The 22,358-nt window shown below is 37.8% G+C and overlaps 1 protein-coding gene across 1 annotated transcript in view; it reads left to right on the top strand.

Moving 5' to 3' along the window:
• The window catches only part of LOC308133227 (CUB and sushi domain-containing protein 3-like), a gene marked incomplete at both ends in the record, with an annotated part of 215,521 nt that overhangs the window by 99,285 nt on the left and 93,878 nt on the right, over window positions 1-22,358 (top strand). Inside the window, 2 exons of the mRNA XM_080500528.1 lie at window positions 114-308; window positions 5,371-5,487. Of these exons, the coding sequence (XP_080356654.1) occupies window positions 114-308; window positions 5,371-5,487 (312 nt within the window). The remainder of the gene's footprint in view (window positions 1-113; window positions 309-5,370; window positions 5,488-22,358) is intronic.

Below are 22,358 nucleotides of genomic sequence, written 5' to 3'. Positions count from 1 at the left end.
TGTTAAATAAAACAGACCCACTGAGTGTATAGTTCACACACATTTGCTTGACCTGACACCTCAGTCATTTGAGAAAGTTCTTGTACAAAGCTTTGTTTGTGTTTGATTGGCAGCAAAACTGCGGGAAGCGTGTTTTGATCCGGGGAATGTGATGAATGGCACACGAATGGGTACTGACTACAAGCTGGGATCTATGGTGACATTTCATTGCGAGGCTGGCTACCTGCTGCAGGGCTACTCCACTTTGACATGTGTCATGGGCAACAGCAAGAGACCGGAGTGGGACAGAGCTAAACCAAGCTGTCAAGGTGAGAAACAGCATTTAAACAACAGTGGATGACCTGAGTGGCAGAGTACTCCAGCTGTTCGCTCAATATTTGATACTACATGATAACAGGATAGAGCTGTGGTGAAACAGCACCCAGGATATGGTGTGAACTTGTCAAGGTGAGTAAATGAAAAACAAACTCAGACTATCGCAGATTGTATATCCACACATTAGTTCTTCATTCAAAAACAAGTAAATCATGTTGTTGCTTCTTGCTGGCACTAACGTCTAGAAGTGACAGAGTGTTTGTAATTTGTTACAACCAAGTGACCAAGTTTTATGTGAAGACATCCTGTTTCCATTTTAAAACTGAATGTCTTCCCAAAATAAATTCTGAATGTAATTTAAGTGCGTTCTATGACCTTCAGCCAGGCGATTACGTGTTATTTTCTTCATTCTGACAATATATTTTCTGAATTTAAACTATGATACAAGTTTAGTCATGATCTGGGACTTTAAACCCGTGTGTTTACATGCTAATGTGATTTTTAGTATTTTTACTTCTGGTTAAGTAAAGAAGAAAATATTGTATTTACTTCTACAACCTCTACTCAAAATACAGCTCCCTGTGTCCATTAGTTAAGAAAACACATTTCTTGTTTTGACGGACACTCCACAAAAATAAATTACATCCACTGAGAAAAGAAATGCTCTGTATTGTATCCATGTTCAACCCATTTGATGTTTTTTAACAAGTTTAAAATACCACGGATGGTTTTCAACAGCAACCTCCTAGTCTGATCAAACATGTTTTTTTTCCTGTTGAGAAAGATATAAAAGGAAGTTGTAGACCTCTAAATACCAGCATGTTATTTTAGGGTATTTCCAAATTAATCCCCAAAATCTGATGACCTTAAATAGAAAACCTGCAGTTTCAATTAATCTTAGTCCTGAAAATGATTGGAGTGCAAAGGCAATGTTGATGCAGCGCAGCTATTAATTGGGTTTTATGTACAAGAAACAAAGGAGCCTTTCATACAAAGCAAAAATGTAAAAGTTGCTTTATGCATATAACCTGTTTCATCTGTACAATCAATTTATGACATCTAATGTAACTGTGTTTGAAGCACCTTTGGCATCAAATTATTCTTGGGCATTTTGAGTTTTATAGGCCTCCAGTTTCAAGGGATATTGGAAAGACTGTAATATATCATACGTTTATAAATTTTTGCAAAATCAATAGAGATAAGGACTGAGGAAAGTTTTGATTGGTGTCAAGATAGCTGCCTCCTGCTCCAGTGGTATCACACCGTTTTTAATATTTGTCAAAGTGTTTAATCTGCCAAGGTTATATTGGAATTCAGCTTTCATTCTCAGCGGTGAGGAACGGAAGCACAAAGTCTCACACCGGGGAACTATTCATTACTTTTACAGTTGACACCTGTGAAGCTGCACTGAACAGCCCTGGGGTTATGTACTCTGCCAAAGGGTCCATCAGCTCCTCTCTAAGTATTTACACTTTTAGACCAAATTTCAACTGATGAGGTAACTATCTGAAGGCTAAATGTGATGGCTTCAGCTGCGCCAACATATGGCCAACTCCTGCTCCTTTACATTATTGAGCAGTGAGCTAAAGTTGTTTGTTTTTCCAACAAGCAATGGGAGCGGAGCACTTGTAAAATAGCATCACTGGGCAATTTTAAGCATGATCAAACACTAAATGTTCTCAAATCAAGTGTAGAGCGAGACATATGCACATCCCATAGAAACCATGTGCAATCGTTTATCAATGTCTTACAGTTTAACTGTTTCTATGCTAAAGCAGATCAAACTTTGAATACTTCTATTAGATTGCTTATTGAACTACCTGGCAAAATTGCTTTGTAGTTACTTTGTTTGTAAGACTTTATTATTCCAGGATTGTAGGGTTCAGTGCTGGTCGATAGGAATATCAGATGGAGTGACGTAAAGTCTCTTTATTTTTAAACATCTGATATATACCCTGCTGCCCTTACTATTTTAATGTCTGCAGTTGTCATTATAATATCGAAAGAACTCCCCAAGGCCTTCAAAAATAAGAGACAGGAAAAATGAGCAATAGGTCCAGTGTATGAGAATGACATAATTACATTCTGAAGAAATGCTGACTGGACAGTATGCATTGTTTTCCATTTATTCTATATAGGTCTAGTGATGGGGTGAACCAGCCAAGGACAGCTTCAAGCCTTATAAACATTTTTCCAAGAATTCAAAACTTTGCCTCGAGATCCTGCAACCTGTTTGAGGTCAACATTTAGGCATCTACAAACCAAATTTTACTTGCAATAATTTGTGCCACGAAAAAGCTTTTTCTGTCCAAACAGAACATTAGAGCCAAATTCCAGTCTGCCAGGACAGATATCAACAAACACCAGACCTTCAGGAATAATATGGTCTGGACAGACAGATTAAATGCAGAGCCAAAATCCAAAAGAACCAACAAATAATGGGGCTTTTTTTTGTAAACTACAAGCAGTCTATTTCATATGTTGACACATTTTGCTGCAGTGAAGGTAAAGGGGGACTTGTTTAGTTTTTCATGCTATGCAGTAGAGTTTTGGATTTGGTTTCTCTCTCTCTGTGTGTGTGTGTGTGTGTGTGTGTGTGTGTGTGTGTGTGTGTGTGTGTGTGTGTGTGTGTGTGTGTGTGTGTGTGTGTGTGTGTGTGTGTGTGTGTGTGTGTGTGTGTGTGTGTGTGTGTGTGTGTGTGGTAATTAAAGCCCAAGGTGAATCAACTAAAGTTTGAGCAAAATCGGTGAAATCTGTAACATGACATTGCACACCAACGTATCTTTGGGCAATTTTACTTATTCCTATTTGCAGCACCTCTCAAGTGCCATCATCTTGAATGAGAAGCATCAGTGTATAGCCATTTTTAGTTTCATTGAACATCTCTCCAGAACTGTCTGTACACTTCCTGTCTGGAAGGTGTATGGAAATTTCCTATGACTTCTACCTCAGGGCCTTATATTAGACACTTAATTTCTAATAATTTAAGTTTTTTTTTTATCATTAATAAATTTGCAAACACTTCTCAAAAAATTTTTTTGTTATTATGGGGTGTTGTGTGTAGAATATTGAGGAAAACACTAATTTAATCCACTTGGGAGTAAGGCTGCACTTAACAAAATGTGGAAAATTAGAAAGGTTGTATACATTTTCCAAATACGTGCTGCTTGACTGACTCTGCATGGTCGCCCTGGGATAATCTTGGGATAGACTCAAGCCCCACACAACCAGAATTTGGATAAAATTGGCTTAAAAGAATGAACATGTGGATCGGTCTCTGATGTCAGGCCTTCAATTTATACTAATAACAGATTTTCATATATTTCAGCATCTGACCAGAAACATTTCACCCAGTACATGCAGTATGATTTTGTACAATGCTGAAATATTCCCATTTGGTTATTTTCTTTGGCTGAATGAAGTAGATTAAGTAGCTGGTTCAAATATTACCAAATATAATCCATTTCACGTGTTGTATTCTTTTTTAAATAGTAATAATAATAATTAATTATGCATTTTATTTTTATTGCACTTTACATTAGTATATTTCAAAATGTTAGAGTATTCTAACAAATTAAATCAGGAAAATTGTTTGGCTTTGGATTTTAAAGATAACGTGTGCTTCAGTGAATATAGTATGTATTGACCTTGGTAATATAATCATTCCTACTGTATAGTCCTTTTCACAACCACAAGATATGTGGTTTTGCTGTATGGCCGTTTCCTCCAGCTTTACACTCAGCTGTCAGAAAGAAACCATTCAAGCATATCTTGAGAATGCCTTATTTTTCTTGGTGCTATTCTCCCGTGCTGTCGATTGGCAGTGCAGTGTCCTCACCTTCTCACCAAGCAGCATTTTTGAAACCCGTAACAGTCAACAACACCTTGTTTTCCTCTCTGCCTGACAAATTTGGTAGAATTACCGTCCCACTTGCCTTCATCACATATGTTTGATTACATGCCTCTTGCCGCTGCCGCCACCAAATTTGGATAAATTGCTGATCCGTCTCTCTTTCCGTTCACACCACTGCTCACTTCTTACGTGCTGCTCAATGAAATGGGAGCGACATGCATTGTGCGGGCCACAGGGGGTTCAGAGCAGCTGGTGACAGCTTTGCCACGACAAATGAGTCTGTTTGTTTACAGTCGGGGCTCCCCCACCTGATGGCTAGGTCTGTGAGGTCTGAGCTAACTGCATTAGTGGGCCTCTCAGCAAATTAGGTACATCATTAACAGCTTATGATAAAACTCTACTATGTGACACAGGTGCAGGACAGACCACAGCTTACATTAATGAACCCAATCGCCAACTGAAAGCAAATGTTTGGGTGATACAAGCATGGAATAGGGTACAGTTTCTGCCCAGAACTAACATTTTGCTATAGCAGTTGCTGGCGATCCTCTCATGAATACTATTTGTGTACCTTGACTTCAGCGACATAACCTGCATGAAGGCATCTTAATACTTGTTTACAAAACTGCAATCGTGAATTAATCCATCAGATTATACATATTTTATCTTAGAATAGGAGGGAGGTTTGATAGAAAACCTATTTATGGCTGAATAGTTGAATCTGAATCTCTCAAAACATCCTGTGGGGCGACACGGGCTGATTAAAAGTCAGAGGCGACCGGAACATTTGTGATTGTGTGTTTTGTTGATTGATGGTGTTTTTTTTTTTTCTTATTTGTAAAGCAAAAAGTAGTTTTCTCCTCATAGGTTGTCTCCCCATGGGAGTTTAACCCTGTGAATACAACTTTTGCTGTCTTTTTGACTGTTTACAGTTTTCTTTCCTCCTGAAAATGTCCCCTAAGTGTGTCTGAAATGTCAAATTACTTTTGGCATTCCAGCCAAAATTATATTTGTCAGCAGCTGAAAGTTCAAAGGTGGCTTTTTATCTCATTTTCTGATATGAACTGCTTACGTTGCACATGTACCAGTTAAAATGGTTTGGCTGATTGTATTTTAGTGCCTTATTTCCCCAGGTATTATGAGCTGGCTGTTTCACATTTGTTAACTGTGCCTCTGTCTTGCTTGCTTTCCTGTTCCCATAGCTCCCTGTGGAGGTCACTTCACTGGTTCCGAGGGAACTGTGCTATCCCCAAACTACCCACATAATTACACCATAGGCCAGAGCTGCGTCTACGACATCTTCGTCCCAGGAGACTTTGGTAAGTATTTCAGCCATTACTTGAGGTGCAGAAAATTATTACTTATATTCTGTTTGACTGCACTGTGGTGTAGTCGCACAGATACATTCTCACTTCAAAAGTGAACCAAGGAGAGAGAGGGCCATGAGGGAGACGTGTTTGTGTTGTTTTTTTGCGAGTTTTCAGTTAGTAATGAGGATAGAAAAGATCCTGTGAAGTAATGGAGGCATACTCTCCAGGCTGGTCATAGGTGAAGGGGTACTGCCAAACAAAATGCTCACACTTCCATCATTCATTTCCCTGTAGAGATTATGTTTCATGCTTCTCAGTGTTTTGCACATTTGGATTGATGTTTGATGCTTATAGTTGCCGACACTCAAGTTAAATGTCTGTCTGCTGCTGGAGAAATGTTCAGTCCTTGTGGATGTTCATCGCATCGAAAGCTGAATTCGCTGGAAAATTTGGTTTCATCAATATATACATGCTAGAATTTCACAGCTCTGCTGGAGACTGCTGCACATGTTACCCAGCAGTGAGAATGACAGTGTTTGGGTTCTCGAGGTATCAATATAGAATATGATCAGGGCAAACAAAAATTGATTGTGTTGACATGAAAAATACTCTGTACCATAGGTAATGGGCAAGACGGTCAAGCAGCAGAGGGCTGTGGGGAGTAGATGAAACAAGCAAAATCTGGAGCGCTCAGTTTATCGAAACACCTCTCCATATACATAATTCAGCAAAGATCTCCAGAAAACCTTGATACCTTTCTACTCAATATTCCATGTTAGTCATGAAGAGCTGCTGAAATGTAGGCAGACGTTTTTTATTCTATAAAAAAGCCTTGTGCTTATGAAACACAGATTAATCCCCTGTGTGATGATCCAGTCCAACGTTTTACAGATCCTGTTGCCTTCTCCCACTGCTCATGGAGTCCAGGAACCCACAGGTCCTTTTTTTTTTTTTTCCATAAATATTGCATCCAAATGCAGTCTTTGCTTAAACTGCCTGCACAAGCTTAATGGAGTGTGGAAGCCGCCAAGCAGCATTCCCACCTGGGCCTGCCGAATTTATTCCATCGAGTGTAGAGACAGAGGCTGTTGAAAAGTCCCTCTGACGATGAGGGCTTCTGTGGTGCAGCTTGGAATATATACTTTGATTTAGTTATCCAACCAAGCAACTGGAGTACACAGGATCAAGGAATTAAAAACATCAGAGGTACAAAAGTAGTTAGAAATGATCAAGAATATATAGGTTGGCCAGGAAGCAGTAATCAACAACTATTATGAACTTCAAATTACATAGATTTATCCACTTTTTTTTTTTTACATTTCATTGTATTTTGCACCAAAATGTTTCATTGACTTAATGTTGAGATTGTAATCGTTTTCAGTACTAACTGTTTGATCTTGTAAAAATATAGACAATTTCATTACATACACTGTGACCACAACAAAGAAAAACTTTAAAGTGTAAATTTAAAGGTTATTAATATTGCAATATTATGCTCGTCTGGTCCACTCGAGATATAAGGAGACTGTACGTGGACCCTGACGTAAATTAAATCTTATTTAATAATTATCTTGTATACATCTTATATACAGGTGTATATATGTATTTACATTGTATCCATATACTTTGTATTGGTTCAGTTATGTTCTTTTAAATAACTATAACATATTTGGTTTGTTTATTTGTTTTTTTTAACTGATTCATCAATTAATCGAAAAAATTATCGACCGATCAATCGATTATTCAAATAATCATTGGTTGCAGCCCCCTGCACAAAACATGTTTAACCCTTAAAATAAGTCTGACACAGCTTGAAAAGTTTCATGTATAGCTTTGATATTCATGAAAACATTTGCATTACTAAAGTTTCAGTTGCAATTGAAACATTTCAGTTTCAGTGGGTTTTTTTGGCATTTGAGCTTTTTAACCCTTTTGGCTCTCTTTATAGCATTTGTGCATGTTTCTCCCTGATTCCAATTTCAGTAATTTTCATTTACTTTAAGCTGTTTGTCCTATTTGTGGTGGTTTTAGCTATTTTTTCCCCCCTCTTTAGTGATATTTTGTTTGAAAGCCCTTTTTAGCCACAAGTTATGAGCCCATTTGAAAATGACTGGTGTGTAAATAAGCTAAAATGATTATTTAGGTATAATTGTCTAATAGCTTCAGGGAGCCAATACAGAAGGGCGAAAGAGCCATGTTGCAGACCCCTGGGCTAGGCTTTAGTTAAAACATGAAGTGCACTTTCACGACATTGAAACCCTGCCATTCTAAAGCCCTCAATTTAGTTTTTCCCTTTTTTCTTTCTTGTGGCAGTTTTCTTCCCTTCCTCAAATATGTATTTTGTCTTTTTTTCTTACTTAAATTTGTTCCCCTCAGATTAAATTAAAAGAAAGCACAAGTACTGCACAAAGCCTCAAACATCTTGTGCATTTTATGTTTTTGACCTCCAGATAAAGGTATACAAGGAGAGAAATTCTGTTTACTCTGGAGCTTGGACGCTGCATCTAGCCTATAGGCAGAGTGATAACAGAAATCACATTTCAGTGTATAGTTTACAGGTAATTGAAATTTGTCAGCACCCGGGGTAGATTGTCAAACATGGGTCTTGGGTCTGTCCCTCATATGACTGATAGCATACCATAAGCCCTTCAGACACAGTGTCAGCTCGAGTGCACTGGCACCGAAAGGTCAATGGAAAATATCATCTCCTGACTGTGGCCCAGTGACCTCCGGGTTTCACACCTGAGTTAGAGAATTATGGGGATTCAATGTCGTTTGCTGTCAAGGTGTAGCCATAAGCATTTGGTGGAATTAAACGTGGATACAACTATCGTAATGGCTTTGATAATGTTGGAAGCACACTTCTGTTACATGCGTAGCATTGTGGTACAACTCAGACAACTATGCCAAGGAGAAGCATTGTGGGGAAAAAAAAACATGGCCTTCGTGGTGATTGAGGAGTCTGATAATTGTAGGGCTATGACTGGTTGCAGCAATAAACGCTCTGTGGGAGTTACTATATCACATTAAAAAAAAAGACAAAAATTAAGCACTGATCAGCAGATTACTTGTTTAAGTTTTAGCTTCAGGAATATTAAGGCAAATCTCTAAAGAAAACAGGATTATTTTAAAATGGGTGCTGTATCAGTAATATTGCCACAATACAGAGACACCACAACATTATGACAACCTGCCTAATATTTGCATGGGTTCCCCCTCTGCTGTCACCACGACCCTGACCTGTCTGACACCTATATATGAGCAGCAGATACTTAAAATCCCGTGAGTTTGGTTCATATATTTTGAGGACAAAGTGTCCACTTGCTGCGTCGCATACATCACACACTAACAAATGCCTCAGTAAAGAGATAATCAGGGTGATTCACTTCATATTCATCTGTCACTAGTCATAATGTTATAGCTGGTTGGTGTATTGGCTGTGGATACTGTAAATAACTGAGACATACACAATATCTTGTCATGCTTGAAGATTTTCGAGTGAATGAACTAACAATGTAATGTACCGCATAAGTCCACTTGAGATTTTCATTTCTATGACATCGGAACTTCACACTTAATTTTCCATCATTGTCTACCTTACATTCAAGTCCCTTGTGGTTGGAGTTCGTGGCTGGCTGGAGAAGTACCGACAGCACACTCTGTCTACAAGACGAAATACAAGCGATAGCAGCACTCTTGTTTTCCTTACAAGGGCAAAGGATTCATTGTGCCTTATTTGTTATGTGTGTACACTGATACAGGGTCAGCCAGATCAAACCAAGTAGTTTCTACTGAGTCTAATCTTGTTGCATTGGCCAAGTGGGCAGCTGCGATGCTATGCTCAGCAATTGAAGTACCTTAGGAGGAGAGTTTGAGATTCTTTCTCGTGACAAGATTTTTCAAATTTAATAACTGTGATATAATCAGCTACATTGGTCTGTCCTTGTTTTTTTGTTTTGTTTGTTTTTTATTTGCTTTGCGTTCTTCTCAAAGCAGGTTGTGTGGTTTATGATTTTCTGACAGGTTGGCTGTACAAATGTGATTATGACTGTTTATGAGGAATTGGCAAGTTTTATTCCCTGTGTAGGATGTTGGCAAATATTTTGTTTAGCAGGCGGATGGTACAGGTTGTATAGATTTACCGTGTTCTGCAGAAGATGCCATTGTTTATATCACAGATTCAGAATGAAAGTGCACATTTCCTTTGTGTTTCCCTCTGAATAGCAGTTTTGCCATGCTATATTTTGCACCTGATATAACATAATGTATGCACATAATAAACACCCATCCCTAACAACATCAGGCGGCACCGTGTAATCTAGAGCAATTTTCCCTGAAGCATCACCTCAATCATACAAATATATTTCAGTCTTGCAAAGAACTTGCGGCTCTGACATGATATGCATTAACAATTTGGAAAATTGTTCTCTTCTCAAACTTTTGGTAAACATGTTAATATGGGGATTATTTACTGTAATCCTTTTGATATATCATAGAAGTAATGGAAGAACCGAGCTGTGCTTAAAGCTTGCTGTCCATGTAGTCAATAAAAAGGCTTTCCATTTATTTGTGAGCCATCATTTCTTCATGCCTCCACATTCATTCATATACTCTGGGCATGGAGCTGTTTTGCTTTGCACCATTCAAATGTCATTAAAGTACAATGTGCATCTGTCTTGCCCTTTAATGTTTAATTATTCTGTCAGAAATAATGGTTTTAGTCGTATTTCAAACAATAACTCTGAATTCTTCTGTAAAGAGATGAATTATTCATAGAACTCAACCTTTGCCTTGGGCAAACATACAGATATACGCTGCCCCACAGGAATAAACTTTGGTTTGTGCCAAGTTCAGTGGCGACTGTGTAGCTTTTCCTTTTGTTTTATACTTTCTATGGCCATGGTATTTTCTTGACTGGAATAGGGAAACTCATTATATCTTCGTTGTGTGCGAAATTACACAGGAATTGGATTGCCTAATTTATTTATTTAGCAAAAAATGGATGTTTGCTTTTGACAAAAATGACAAACGCTCCTCTTAGATAAGCTTTTTTTTTCTGCCGAGGTCTGTATTTTTGCCTGTAAATTTGTTTTTTCAGTGCAGTTTGCTTTTGTGAGTGTGGTGGCTTCAGAGGTGAGCCAAAGTCTTCCAATTAGCAGGACCCTCCGTGGCATTTCTTGGATAACTACTTTTTTTTCCATTCACAAGGTAAAATGGGCTTTCTTGTTTTGAATTGGATGCTGTACGAAAATTCAAGGTGAGGTGTGGAAGCATTCACTCCAAAACCATTAAAATTGTGTACAACAGTGTTTTTATTTATTTTTTTATCCAATTGTGGATCCCCCCCAAAAAAATCTTATTAAAATTGATGTTTTTCAAAACCCATTTGTATGACTGACATGAAATATTGACAGTAACTCCTAATAACTTTTTGTGCAATACCATATCGCCACATACCTGGTTTGATAAGATAATTCAACAAATAAGATGAAAACCACTATATAAGTGAAATCCCTTTACCATTTACAAAATAAGCAAAATAAACACTGCTTTTGTCGCTGTGGTTAACTTAGCAAATGCTCCATTCATTCCATGATGTAACTTCAATGGAGAGTTTCTCATAAAGAGTCACTGGTAAATTAGATTTCATCAAAACATTAATTCACCTCCGCTTAACTGCCTCAGGATTTTTATAGCTGGTGTATTAGTCTATATGATTCTAACAACAACATATGCATAATGGTTGCCACAGAATGTGTCAGGAGGCGAGACAGGATCACTGACAGATTGCGGCAATAAATCTGGGCTGTAACAAGATGGACAGAGAATGAGTGCGAGAGAGAAAGAGAGACTGCAAACTGAGAGGTAAAATAAGTGGGTTTGAATCCACGGAGGAGAGGCACATAGATCTTTGGTGAATGTGAAACTGAGAGACTGTGATAATGACTGAGAAAGTTATAATGAGCGAGATGTAGCATGAGAAAAAGAGAAGCGGAGGGAGTAACACAGCAGTGCTAAGAGCAATCATAAAAGCATTGACCCTGGGGCTGATTGTTGATTCATTAGCGATGTTTGTTCAAGAGTAAGATTGTGCCTGAAGCTAGCCTGGTGACATATGACACATAAACAAAGCATGTCTGTCTGCATCAGGTTACAATATTTACCCCTCACCCAATGCCATCAACCCAATGTGAACTGTAAAACTGTGCGGTGGCCTAGTCTTGACTTGAGCCAGCATCGATGTAACTACATTTCAAAAGAAAGTGGATATAGGTTGAAGAGATTTTTTAAATCTGTAAATTAATGGATGTATTGACAAATGAAACAGGGATACCTAAACTTGGATATGCAAACTGTGGGACTAATGAAAGACTATAAGAGGAGAAGAAGATGGAGATCATATGAGGGAGATGCCAAAGGAAGCCTGCCTTAAGACAAACATTAGATTATTTGTATTTCAGAATAGTTAAGGGATTGAGACTTTTTTTTCCATTGTGATCTGGAAGTATTACACTTAAGTAATGTTTATGCAACATTTACTTGTTTCTCTACCCCCTAATTATTTAAAGAAATGTATCATAAAATGAAATGGGTGGAAGTCAAAAATATACATTTTGTTAAATACAGACTACAGCTGTTGCATAATACAAAAAACTTCAACAGAGTAGCGGCAGCCCACATATAAGAGCCAGAGCATCTGTCTTCTACCTTTAATGCAGAAGTCTACAACAGTATCAACTTATATCCCTTATTAAAGCAATTAATGACAACATCTACCAGAGGGAAATTCTCTTGGATGTCAAATATAGAGTGACACTAAGCATATTGTGTATGGGATATGGGGTTTATGGCAAACGTTTCATATTCAATAGTGGCAACTCTTTTAAACTTGGATTTCAGCAGTCCACATTTATTTGATTTGTTTTCTTTGTCTTTCCGACGAGAACGTTAAAAGGAAGACCCACACATATACTCGTAGTGTTGTGCTTCATGTGCACATGTGGGTGTCAAACACTTGCTCACAGGGAAAGTGGCGCACAGGAAATCACTTTCACTGATGCAGCATAAGGAGTCAACAAGTAAAAGTGGTAATAAAGAGCAACAGAGAAAAATAGTGCTACTGAAACTGAAAATAATGGAGACCAGTCACACATCCTTGTTCCTTTTTCACTCACATCTCTCTTGACCAGGACTACCAGCTTTTACTCCCCTGTGTGTTGTTTTTTTTTTTTTTTTCCTTACCCAAGATAGAAGCGTAATGGACTTCATGCAGGTTTTGCCAAGGTGCAGCCACATACTTCCTGCCAAAGGAGCTGATGCAATTTCTCCGTGATAATGGGTCATTAAAAATATATGTGTCTGTGCTGTCATATAATCCCTTTGGTTTCTGTAAATGAGGGTTGTGTATGCTGTCACAGTACAGAATCTCAGAAGGCCTGTGCTGCCGCAAAGCAAAGACGACAGGTAGCTCCTCCATAATTCATAGCCAGAAGGACAAACACATGCTTCCATTTTTCTTACCTTTGACCAATGCCTGTGCTGTGAATGTCTTTAACACCTCATTTGGGCTTTGTTGCATACTTTGCCTTCAGGCACATGTAGCTAATCTGGTGGCTGTGGGCTAAAACCAACCATGTGTTACATTAGTTATATAAGCAATGTCCCGAGTAGCTGCCTTTTCCAGCAGAGTCCGGTGGTGACCTGAGTGTCTGTACATACGCAGGGGCTCCTGTTCCTCATCGATTTTTATTTAAAGTCATCAAGACCATGCAGTTTGAAGGTTTTGCGTTGTGTAGTGTTAATACATGCGTGGAACATATATGATTGCGTCTATATTTATGAAGGAAAGGGTAACTGATACTGGCTTTAAAAAGATTCAGTGGTCACTTTTCACAGTCGGGAATGAATCTACATCTTGGGCCTGCTGCATATTAGATCCACATTTTTAAAACATGAGTTTTAATGATAAAATTGTTGTATGTACCAGGAAAAAATGGCCAAAGATCTAAGTCTCATAATTTTTAACCAGAGAGTTATAACAAAAGCAACAAAACTGAGCTGCCAAAATTCTTCTTGAAGTCTTTTCAGTAAACATTGGCACTGTGAGGAACAAGTCTGGAAGCAGGTAGCTCCTCACAAAAGTAATCATTGTATGGGAGCCAGTGCTTGGTGGTAATGTGTAAAAAAGTGGCGGTGATTTCAAGTTGCACTGGCAAAATAAATGTGACATATATTTACAACCAAACAAAGGATCAATGAAATTGATTAATGTTGCAAGCACCTCCTTTGTATTTATCTGAGTTGGTGAAATGAAAAAGTACACTAAAGTAGGGTAGAAATAGTTTTTCAGGTTGAAGTTACTTTCTCTTCACCGTCAGACAAAATCCCTTTAACACTTTTCAGAAAGAGTCTTTGCCAGACGGAGATAGAGGCCCAGCAGAAGGAGCCATGGCTCACTGGTTAACTTCAGACATGATATCGCTGAACCTCCTTTTACCTGACTTTTATAAACTATTTCAGATAAATACCAAAACTGTTTCTGTACTGCTGGGAGTTAATGGTCTGGCACCGTTTTGTTGGTTTTAGCTCAAGATGAATGAAAAGGAACAGACCTGAAACGCTTGAATACCTCGACGGTGTGCTACCATTTAATGTGGGATATTACAAATTGTGCATTTCAGCACAATGGTGTCATATGAGATTAGTGAGTATTGCTTTACCTGAAAATGGGAACATAAAGAAGATTTGTTGGGTTGTTTCTCTTTTTTTTGTGAATGTTTCTTTTGTTTTACAGCAGTAAACTTGGCTACATAGATAGAGACAGTCTATCTCGCTAAAACAGGTGTCACAATGATGAGCTGAAATCCATTGAAACTGACTGCAAAAATGACATGATGGAAAGGACCAGCATCGTCCAGAATTATTACTCCTGCTGCTTTTGTATTATGTGTATGGTTTTAACGGCTTTGCTGGCATGAAGGTGTTCATGTAGGGTACCATAAGTATGGAGATTTGGATGGATGAGTAATGTACACCTAGTGTTTTGTAGTCAAACGTTTGTCCTTTTTGTGCTTGGATAAAACAGGTAAATGACTATACTATGTTTAGACCAACAATAATGGAATATGGGTCAATCGTTAAAGGCTTTACTAATACAGCCTTTCATCATTGCCTATGAGATTTCACATGATAAAGTTGATTTAGTCCATGCCATTATTTGACATTGTGTTTTTGAAAAAGATATTTTAGTGACATTCAATGTCATTTAGTCTACTCTGTCTGTTGACTGTATGACCACAGGCAACGCTGCTGATGGATACAACATGAAGGCGATCCACCAGCAAATCGTTTTGTTTTTTTTTCTTTTTTTTTTTTAAGTTAAACCGCAACAGGAAACAGATTTGCTTCCATGCGTATTACAAACTTTAGCATTTCAAAAGTTACTCAGAACAATTGCGTCTCATATGTTACTGTGTTCATAGATGCTGGTCATAAGCAAATGCGGTGTCTACCAGCGTTTTACACAGAAATAATTTCCACATTCAGTGTATCCCCAAAAGCACTTCTTTGAAAGGATGTTACTGAACAGTATTTCTTTGATTCCTGCAAGTGCATGCAAAAGCAATGTAATACAGACGAGAGGATATCAGCCTTTTTTTTTTTTTCCCCTCCTGACTGGCATACATGGGCTTTATGATAATCCCTCAACTCCACGCAACACAAGTTCTGCAGTGGGCTGTGCTCATTTATACACCAGACAAAAGATCAAATGGCACAGGAAGGAGACTGAAGGAACCTTTCGAAGATTATGACATTTTTCTTCCTTGCTGTATTGTAATGATCCTATCTGCACCATATGCCCTTGTTTTTGACAGGGAAGGGACTCTATTCCAAAAGCTGAAATGATAAAGGAACAGAGGTGTGAGGATGAGAAGTGCAGCCAAAGTTTATAGAGCAGAGGTGGTAGCATTCAGCCAATCAGATATGTTGTTTGTTCTACCGCATTTTCTGTTCTTGCTTTCTGTTGATAGTGGAGTTTGTTTCCTCTTTGATTGTCTCGACTTTCAACAGATCACAGTCACCATAAGAACCAAGTTTCACATTTCCAGATGCTGTGACCTACATGCTTATCAGATTACTATTACTTGTTGACATAAACCTGTTCATGACATGGAAGTCAAAGTGAGACTTCTTTTAGCTCCTTTAATACACCGTGGCCAATCTTGAAGGAGACTGACTTTGGTGCTGCAATACTTCAGACATCAGACGGATGTCTGTGTAAAAAAGAGGGATCTACCATTTTTCTGATTCAATCTTGGTGTATACATGGCAGGTTGCCTGGAAATCTCTTACAGCAATGCCCCTTTGTAAACAGTAACATCAATTATTTGGAACAAAGAAAGCACTATTTTCTTTACAGGAAATTGAAAGACTAAAAATAACAACAAAAAAGCAAAGATTTTCCTGTTTGTGCCGTTCAAAATATACCGTCAATTATAATTATGTGACCTGTCCGGGGTATTTGTTCAGACTTGGTATAGTGGTAGACCTGGACAATAATACCTGGTATGGGAATTAATTAATTGTTGTTGGTTCCCAAATTTTTAATCAGACTTAAATATTTTTCAGTTAAACACACATGATACTGTTAGCACTGTTAAGTTGTTAGAACTCTTGATTAAATAAAGGGTTGATTTTGGAACTTCAATTATCTGGTCCTCTTTGGTGTCTTTATCTCATACTAGATAAGTTTGATCTTTTTAAATATTACGAAAGTAAAACAATCATTTTGATTAATTGGAAGAATTTGAAGATATTATGGAGTATAGGCACACCTTTGAAGGCTATCTATAATAGATAAAATTAATTGGAGAGTCGCAAAATACTGTTTTTGAATCTGTCCACCAAAATACATTTCTATTATTTTATCTATTTTACCACATTTGAAAAGGTGGTGCAAACTGGTTCAGCCATCAGTGGATATACTGCTTTTAATATGATGAGAGACATCCATGCTGTATTGCTTCGATATATATTTTTTTAACTTACTCCACATTTGTGCTGGAGTCTCAGCACTTCGTCCAATGTGAAGTGATATGAAGATTCTATAAGATCATTCTTGTGTAACCAGAATCTAATGCATTCAAGACCTTTATCTGAATTCTCATGTTTGTACCTCATATCCCTGATGGTGTTATTCTTAATGAATCACATGTAACTGTGCGTGCACCTAATCCAGGCCCTTTTTTAAACTGAACACCTGGACAGCCTTTTTGACTCTGTAAATTGTCATGATATTATTGAATTATTATTTACCCCCCCCCCCCCAAGTATCTCTATATATAAATTCTACATTCTGTATCATGTTCACTGAAGCATAAGTGGTCCCATATCACCGAGTTGTTTTTTTTTTTCCCTGTACCAGCAGTACTTGATCTGCATAAAGCAGCTGCACTTGTTTTTCAACATCAAGCTGATTTTTGCTGTCCTCAGTATCCCTGAGCTCTGAATAATTGAGAGTTGCCATTTTGATTGTAGCAGGGATGTCTGTCAATATTAAGAATCAAATCTTCACTATGCAAGTGAAGAATAATAACCATGCACAGCAAAGATTGATATATTATTAAATGTAACTGACTTGCCAAAGTCACAAGCTTAAAAAAAGAAAATACAGAGAAAAACAAGTGAATTCAATACAAGTTGAAAACCCTTCATCAGTCTCAAAGTGGAAGAAATGAAATATGCAGAAGAGAAAAAGTCTGGAGACCAGAATATCACCTTTTCTGTAATGGCTTGATCATGTAAGAACAATTCAGACATACAGGAGGATTTTCTACGCTCAAATCTAGCCCAATTTATCAAATCCAAGACTAATATGAGTGGGTTAATATTGGCGTAAAAACAACTGGGAAATATAAAACTGAGACTTGGCAGATCGCTTGAATATTGAATATGCTGAATCACAGAGCGTGAAGAACAAAGGGCTATCCGAAACCTCATTGCCTTGCTTCTATACATTTCAAAACAAGCGATTGCATATAATATAATTTTACTCTTGTTTTATATATATATATATATATATATATATGTATATATAATGGCAAAATTAACACCTTTTTGACTGTGAGGCACTTTGGTAGATGCAGCTATTTTAGTAACTGTGATCTATCTGAAAGAAGGGAAAAGTTTGAAAGTGCATGATCTTACTCTAGTGGCATAGATTTTAAAACTAGACCAACCTCTATTTTTAATTTAAGAAGTAAGAGACATGCAACTTGAAAAAGAAAGTGGGGTAGATTTTCTGAATGGATTTGCCTTCCAGGTCACACACACTGTGGGTTGCTGGGTGCAGTAGAGATACAGTATTTACTTGGCATATATTGCTGCCCTTGTTGCTACCAGATCATGAACCAGGCACAACATGCTTAGACATTGTTACCAACCAGGTGCACACAGTCACTGTCACAGTCTGCTCTTTTTCAACGAGAGACTTCCAGCAGGATAACAAACCTTGTCTCAAAGCACTCATCATCCCAAAATGGTTCCAGGAGCATGACAGTGATTTCAATGTACTTCACTTCCCTGCACTTTCTTCGGATTCCAGCCCTATATGGAAGACCTTTGGGGTGTGGTGGCAGGGCTTTTTCACAGGTTGAATGTGCTGGTGAATATCTGCACAAACTGTGTCTGACAACCATCACTTTGTTGAATCCCCACTGTGGTAAATTTGATCTATTTTGAGAGAGAAACTTTTGTGTAAAGGTGTAAGAAAAGTGTGTACTGCTTGGCTGCATTTCTCAAAACTCAAATTCCAAAATGTGTCAGTGTTTGGCTTCACTGTAATGTTTTGGCTGATCAGAGATCTCACAGAAGAGCCTTCCTTTATGGTAGTATGGAGGGCTCATGGTTAAAAAAAGGTTGTTTACCATTGCTATACCTGTACATTGTATTATCAATTCCTTACAGATATATATTGTATTATAAAATACTATATAATATTATGATCTACCACCCTGAGAATTACATAAGTAAATTTAATGTAATTCCAGGTGAAGATTCAGACTTGAAAAGATTGTTCGTTGCCCAAGTGCATTCATGGTGTTACACGACCATGACCGAGCCCAGAGGACAACAGATTCATCATAGTCTCGCATAAATTAGGTAACAAGTTTCCAATGATTTATTGACTTAATATGCGGACGTGATTACAGCAAAGCAGCAGATTGGAGTAATGCATGGCTGCCTTTGGATTAGAGGCAGAAATGAGCGACACCGTGCGTGCGAATGTGTCTGCATGTTGTGTTTGTAGGCGTGTGCTCACCAAGCAGGGGGGAGTGCAGCCGGTTCAACAATAACATGGTGTTGGTATGCTAATACCACAGCAGTGAGCTGTCCCTGAGGGTAAAATCATCTCTTATTCACACTCTGGTTCAGCCATCGGCATTTTCCACTACTCAACAGATAAAGAAACAGGTCTGTCTGTGAAAGTGTATTTCTTCTTTTTCTCCCCTCAGATTTTTTTTTTTTTTTATGGCTGTCAATTTTCTTTGGCTGTTGTGTTATAACTGTTGTCACAAAACACGAGCAGTGAGGTATTTTTTGATCAAATGTGTATGTAACTAAAAAGTTCCATTTTTTTCCCGAGCTTTTTTCAATGTGTGGTCAGTGACACCGCGATGAGTCCAAACAACAATGTCTCTTCAGACATTAGATGCAGCATTGACTCCAGTGGCTTTTAAGGGTTGTTTAGTCCCTGGGTTTTGTCATGTATTCTGCCTTGGCTCTTTTCACCCTTGGTGTCTTCCTCAGCATTGTGCTGGGTTTAAAGGTTTCACCCTTGTGCCATGGGAAATCCATACAGTGACAAAGTGAAGATGACAGGAAGCTGCTCCATTATTCATAGCCAGAAGGACAAACATATGTTGTTTTTTTATTATTCTTTTTTTTTTTTACCTGTGGCAATTGCCTCTATTAATGATACAGTTGTGTTTGTCTTCCTATTCAGGTGTGTATTTTGCTCGAGGGCATGTTAGTGTAACTTTAGAGTGGATGAACTTGCTTTTCAGAAGCTGTGTTAGCCATTTGAGTTGTTCTCCGCTTTGACCCAGTTATAGTTAACCAGGATGTGTGCGTACCAGTTAGAGCTGCGGTTTTCTGTTACTTTATTATAATGTAACTCAGTTCTATTAATTCTGCTTTTTTTCTGTTCAATTTGCTGAGGCTGATTATATATTCAATGATTAAGATCTCTTTTCAAGCAGCATTTCAATTCATTTTAGTCAACAAAAAACTTGTATTTGCTTTTACCAGTCATCAGACCAATTAAGAATAAATCATTTTCATTGTGGTTAATACTTGCTGAAAGCATGCATCCATGCTGACTTTTCTTTTGGATATTCACACTGAAAAAAAGCAGTCACTTCCACACTTACAAAAATAATTTGTTGAGTTAATGTAATTTAATCATGTCACACATTCCCATCAATTCATATGAAGTAGATTGAATCCCATTTATTCATAGTATCTGAATGTGTTTGAGAATGAACCAGTTAACAACGAGAAACTCAATATGCTCATGTTAATCAAACGTATATCTGATATGTAAACTGAAAAACTGCATCGTGGATTTTTTCAGAGTGTAGGAATGGTATTTATCCATTTAAGCCCACTGTAGAAAAACAGTAATGCACATATTTCTAATCAATTACTATTATATGATGGTGTTTATTAGCACTTATTTTTTTTCTTTTCGATTTTCAAACAACTAATAAAATTTACAATTGCAACTCAGTGAGAAAGTAGGGATTCAATATTTTACAACACATATAATATTCACTATCTTGGCTCAGTCGCGTATACGAAAGATTTCTTTATTTTAATAATTGACTTTTTGGTCAAACTTGTCAATATCATGTTCAGCTTTTGATGAAGGTAGGTCATAAGGTATGAAGGTAATATGTAGAATGGAGGAAAGTTGGCTTCATATAGATGTCCAACAATGGGATATCTCACTCACCTGTCAAGCAGAAACAGAGCAGTATCCACAGGGATCTTTGTGCCTCTGAGTTTTCTTGGCCATTTCTTGTGATTGTGTCGTAGCGTTCATCACATTATCATATGCCAGATTTACCACCTCTCACCCCTGCTGTCCCCTCCTCACTCCAGCTCCTCCAACTTCTTCCACCTGTCCTCAGCAGGAGCACAGATGCCTTCTGTTGCTGATTGGCTTGAATGATGCTGTGGGGCTCAACCTCATACTTCATGTTCTTTTTTTTTGTACACAGAGCCAGGGCTGTGTATGGATTCCGGGTTTTTGTTTTCAGTACATATATTTCACTAATGAATCCATCCTGCTGCTCTTTTTTATAAGTTCTTCCAATATGTATCACAAGAATAAAGCAATTTGTGTACAACAATGACAAACTCAAATAATACACTGAACCAACAGCCAGCTAAATGCAAGAAGATTTAGCTTTCATTATGCTTTGGATAGGAATTGCAGACTCCACCTTTAATCTCCATTATGAGACCCTCCTGAGTCTCCATCTGGAAGCTGTCTCAATGCATGACATTTTGTCACCTGGGGTGACGTTTCCAGTGACCTGCTGAGTTGACTTAATTCATTCATTCATTCCTGCTCTCATGGATTGTTTATTTAACACTTGAAATAGAAGAGACAGCAACACACACCCTCTTTAAAGTTGAGGTGAAATCACATTTTATAATTTCTATTTCTGCAAATCGTATGCCATGTTTTTCTTTGAAATCCTAGAATGAAAGGAGAAAAAAAAGGTTTTACTTCATGATAGCATCCTCCTTCGTTTATTCAGTCAGTATGTTGTTTGTTTTTCCATCTGGCTTCATATACGTGTAAAACCTGGTAAGAGTTAGCGTACAGCTCCCATCCAGTCTGAGAAACGGTAATTGTGACTCATTGTGCAACTTAGCTTGTTTAATGAGTGATCTAAAAGACATTCAGAGAAGATAATTGCCCTGCAAATAACAATTTGGCAAATTGATAGCAAATGCTTTTCTTGAAAATATTTATGTTTTCACGCTGTTGTGTTCTTTACTCATCAATACCAGTTATAACAAAGCTTCTATCCTGCCATCAGTTTTTAAGCACGGGAGTGTATTTATTTGCAGTTCCTCTTATTCCCCTGCTGGTGCCTGTGCTCACCTCGTCAACTCCCATCAGTGTCGACTCCTACAACCAAAAGACCCTCCTGCAACACCAATATAAAGCACCATTTCTGAAATTCACAAAAACCTTTATTGGCACTTATACGCACATTTGACTTTTAAAATCACATACTTAATTTTGTCAAGCTTATTCTCCTTAAGTTAAATGTTGTGGAACACTGAAGAAAACCACATGTTTAAAAGTAATGTTTCACAGAAGTATATCATAAAAAGTTTATATGAGGAAGACTGTGTAAAATTGGTTTAAGAAATGGTGACCTGTTTAGAGTAGACATTGAACCAAAATCAGTTTTGTTTAGGTTTGTAGCGCATTTCTTTTTCAGTATAGCAGTTCTAACCTCAAATGATGTAGGCGTCTGAGGCTGTCAGTTTGATCCACCTTCTCACCCTGTCCAGATTTCAGAGTATCCTTGAACAAGTCTCTAAACCCCAACTTACCCCCGGTGTAGAAGAAACAACTTGCATACTACTTGTTGGTGTGTGGATGTGTATCTGAGAATGTAGCTGTGGTTACATAGACCATAAGCAATGTGATTGAATACCAAATTATTTAACATTGGTTGATTTGAGTTATTTGATTGCAATTATGATTGGAGGAGGTGTGCAACCCTGCTTAAGATCTCATCAGGACTCATGAAAATGGCACGCTGGATTGCTTCACTCGACTGTTTCATAAC

This window comes from Blennius ocellaris (genome assembly GCF_963422515.1).
Source record: "Blennius ocellaris genome assembly, chromosome: 8".
In the NCBI taxonomy this organism is placed as follows: domain Eukaryota; kingdom Metazoa; phylum Chordata; class Actinopteri; order Blenniiformes; family Blenniidae; genus Blennius; species Blennius ocellaris.
The sequence above is the reverse complement of the archived record's forward strand: the minus strand, read 5'-3'. Positions and strand labels throughout refer to the sequence as shown.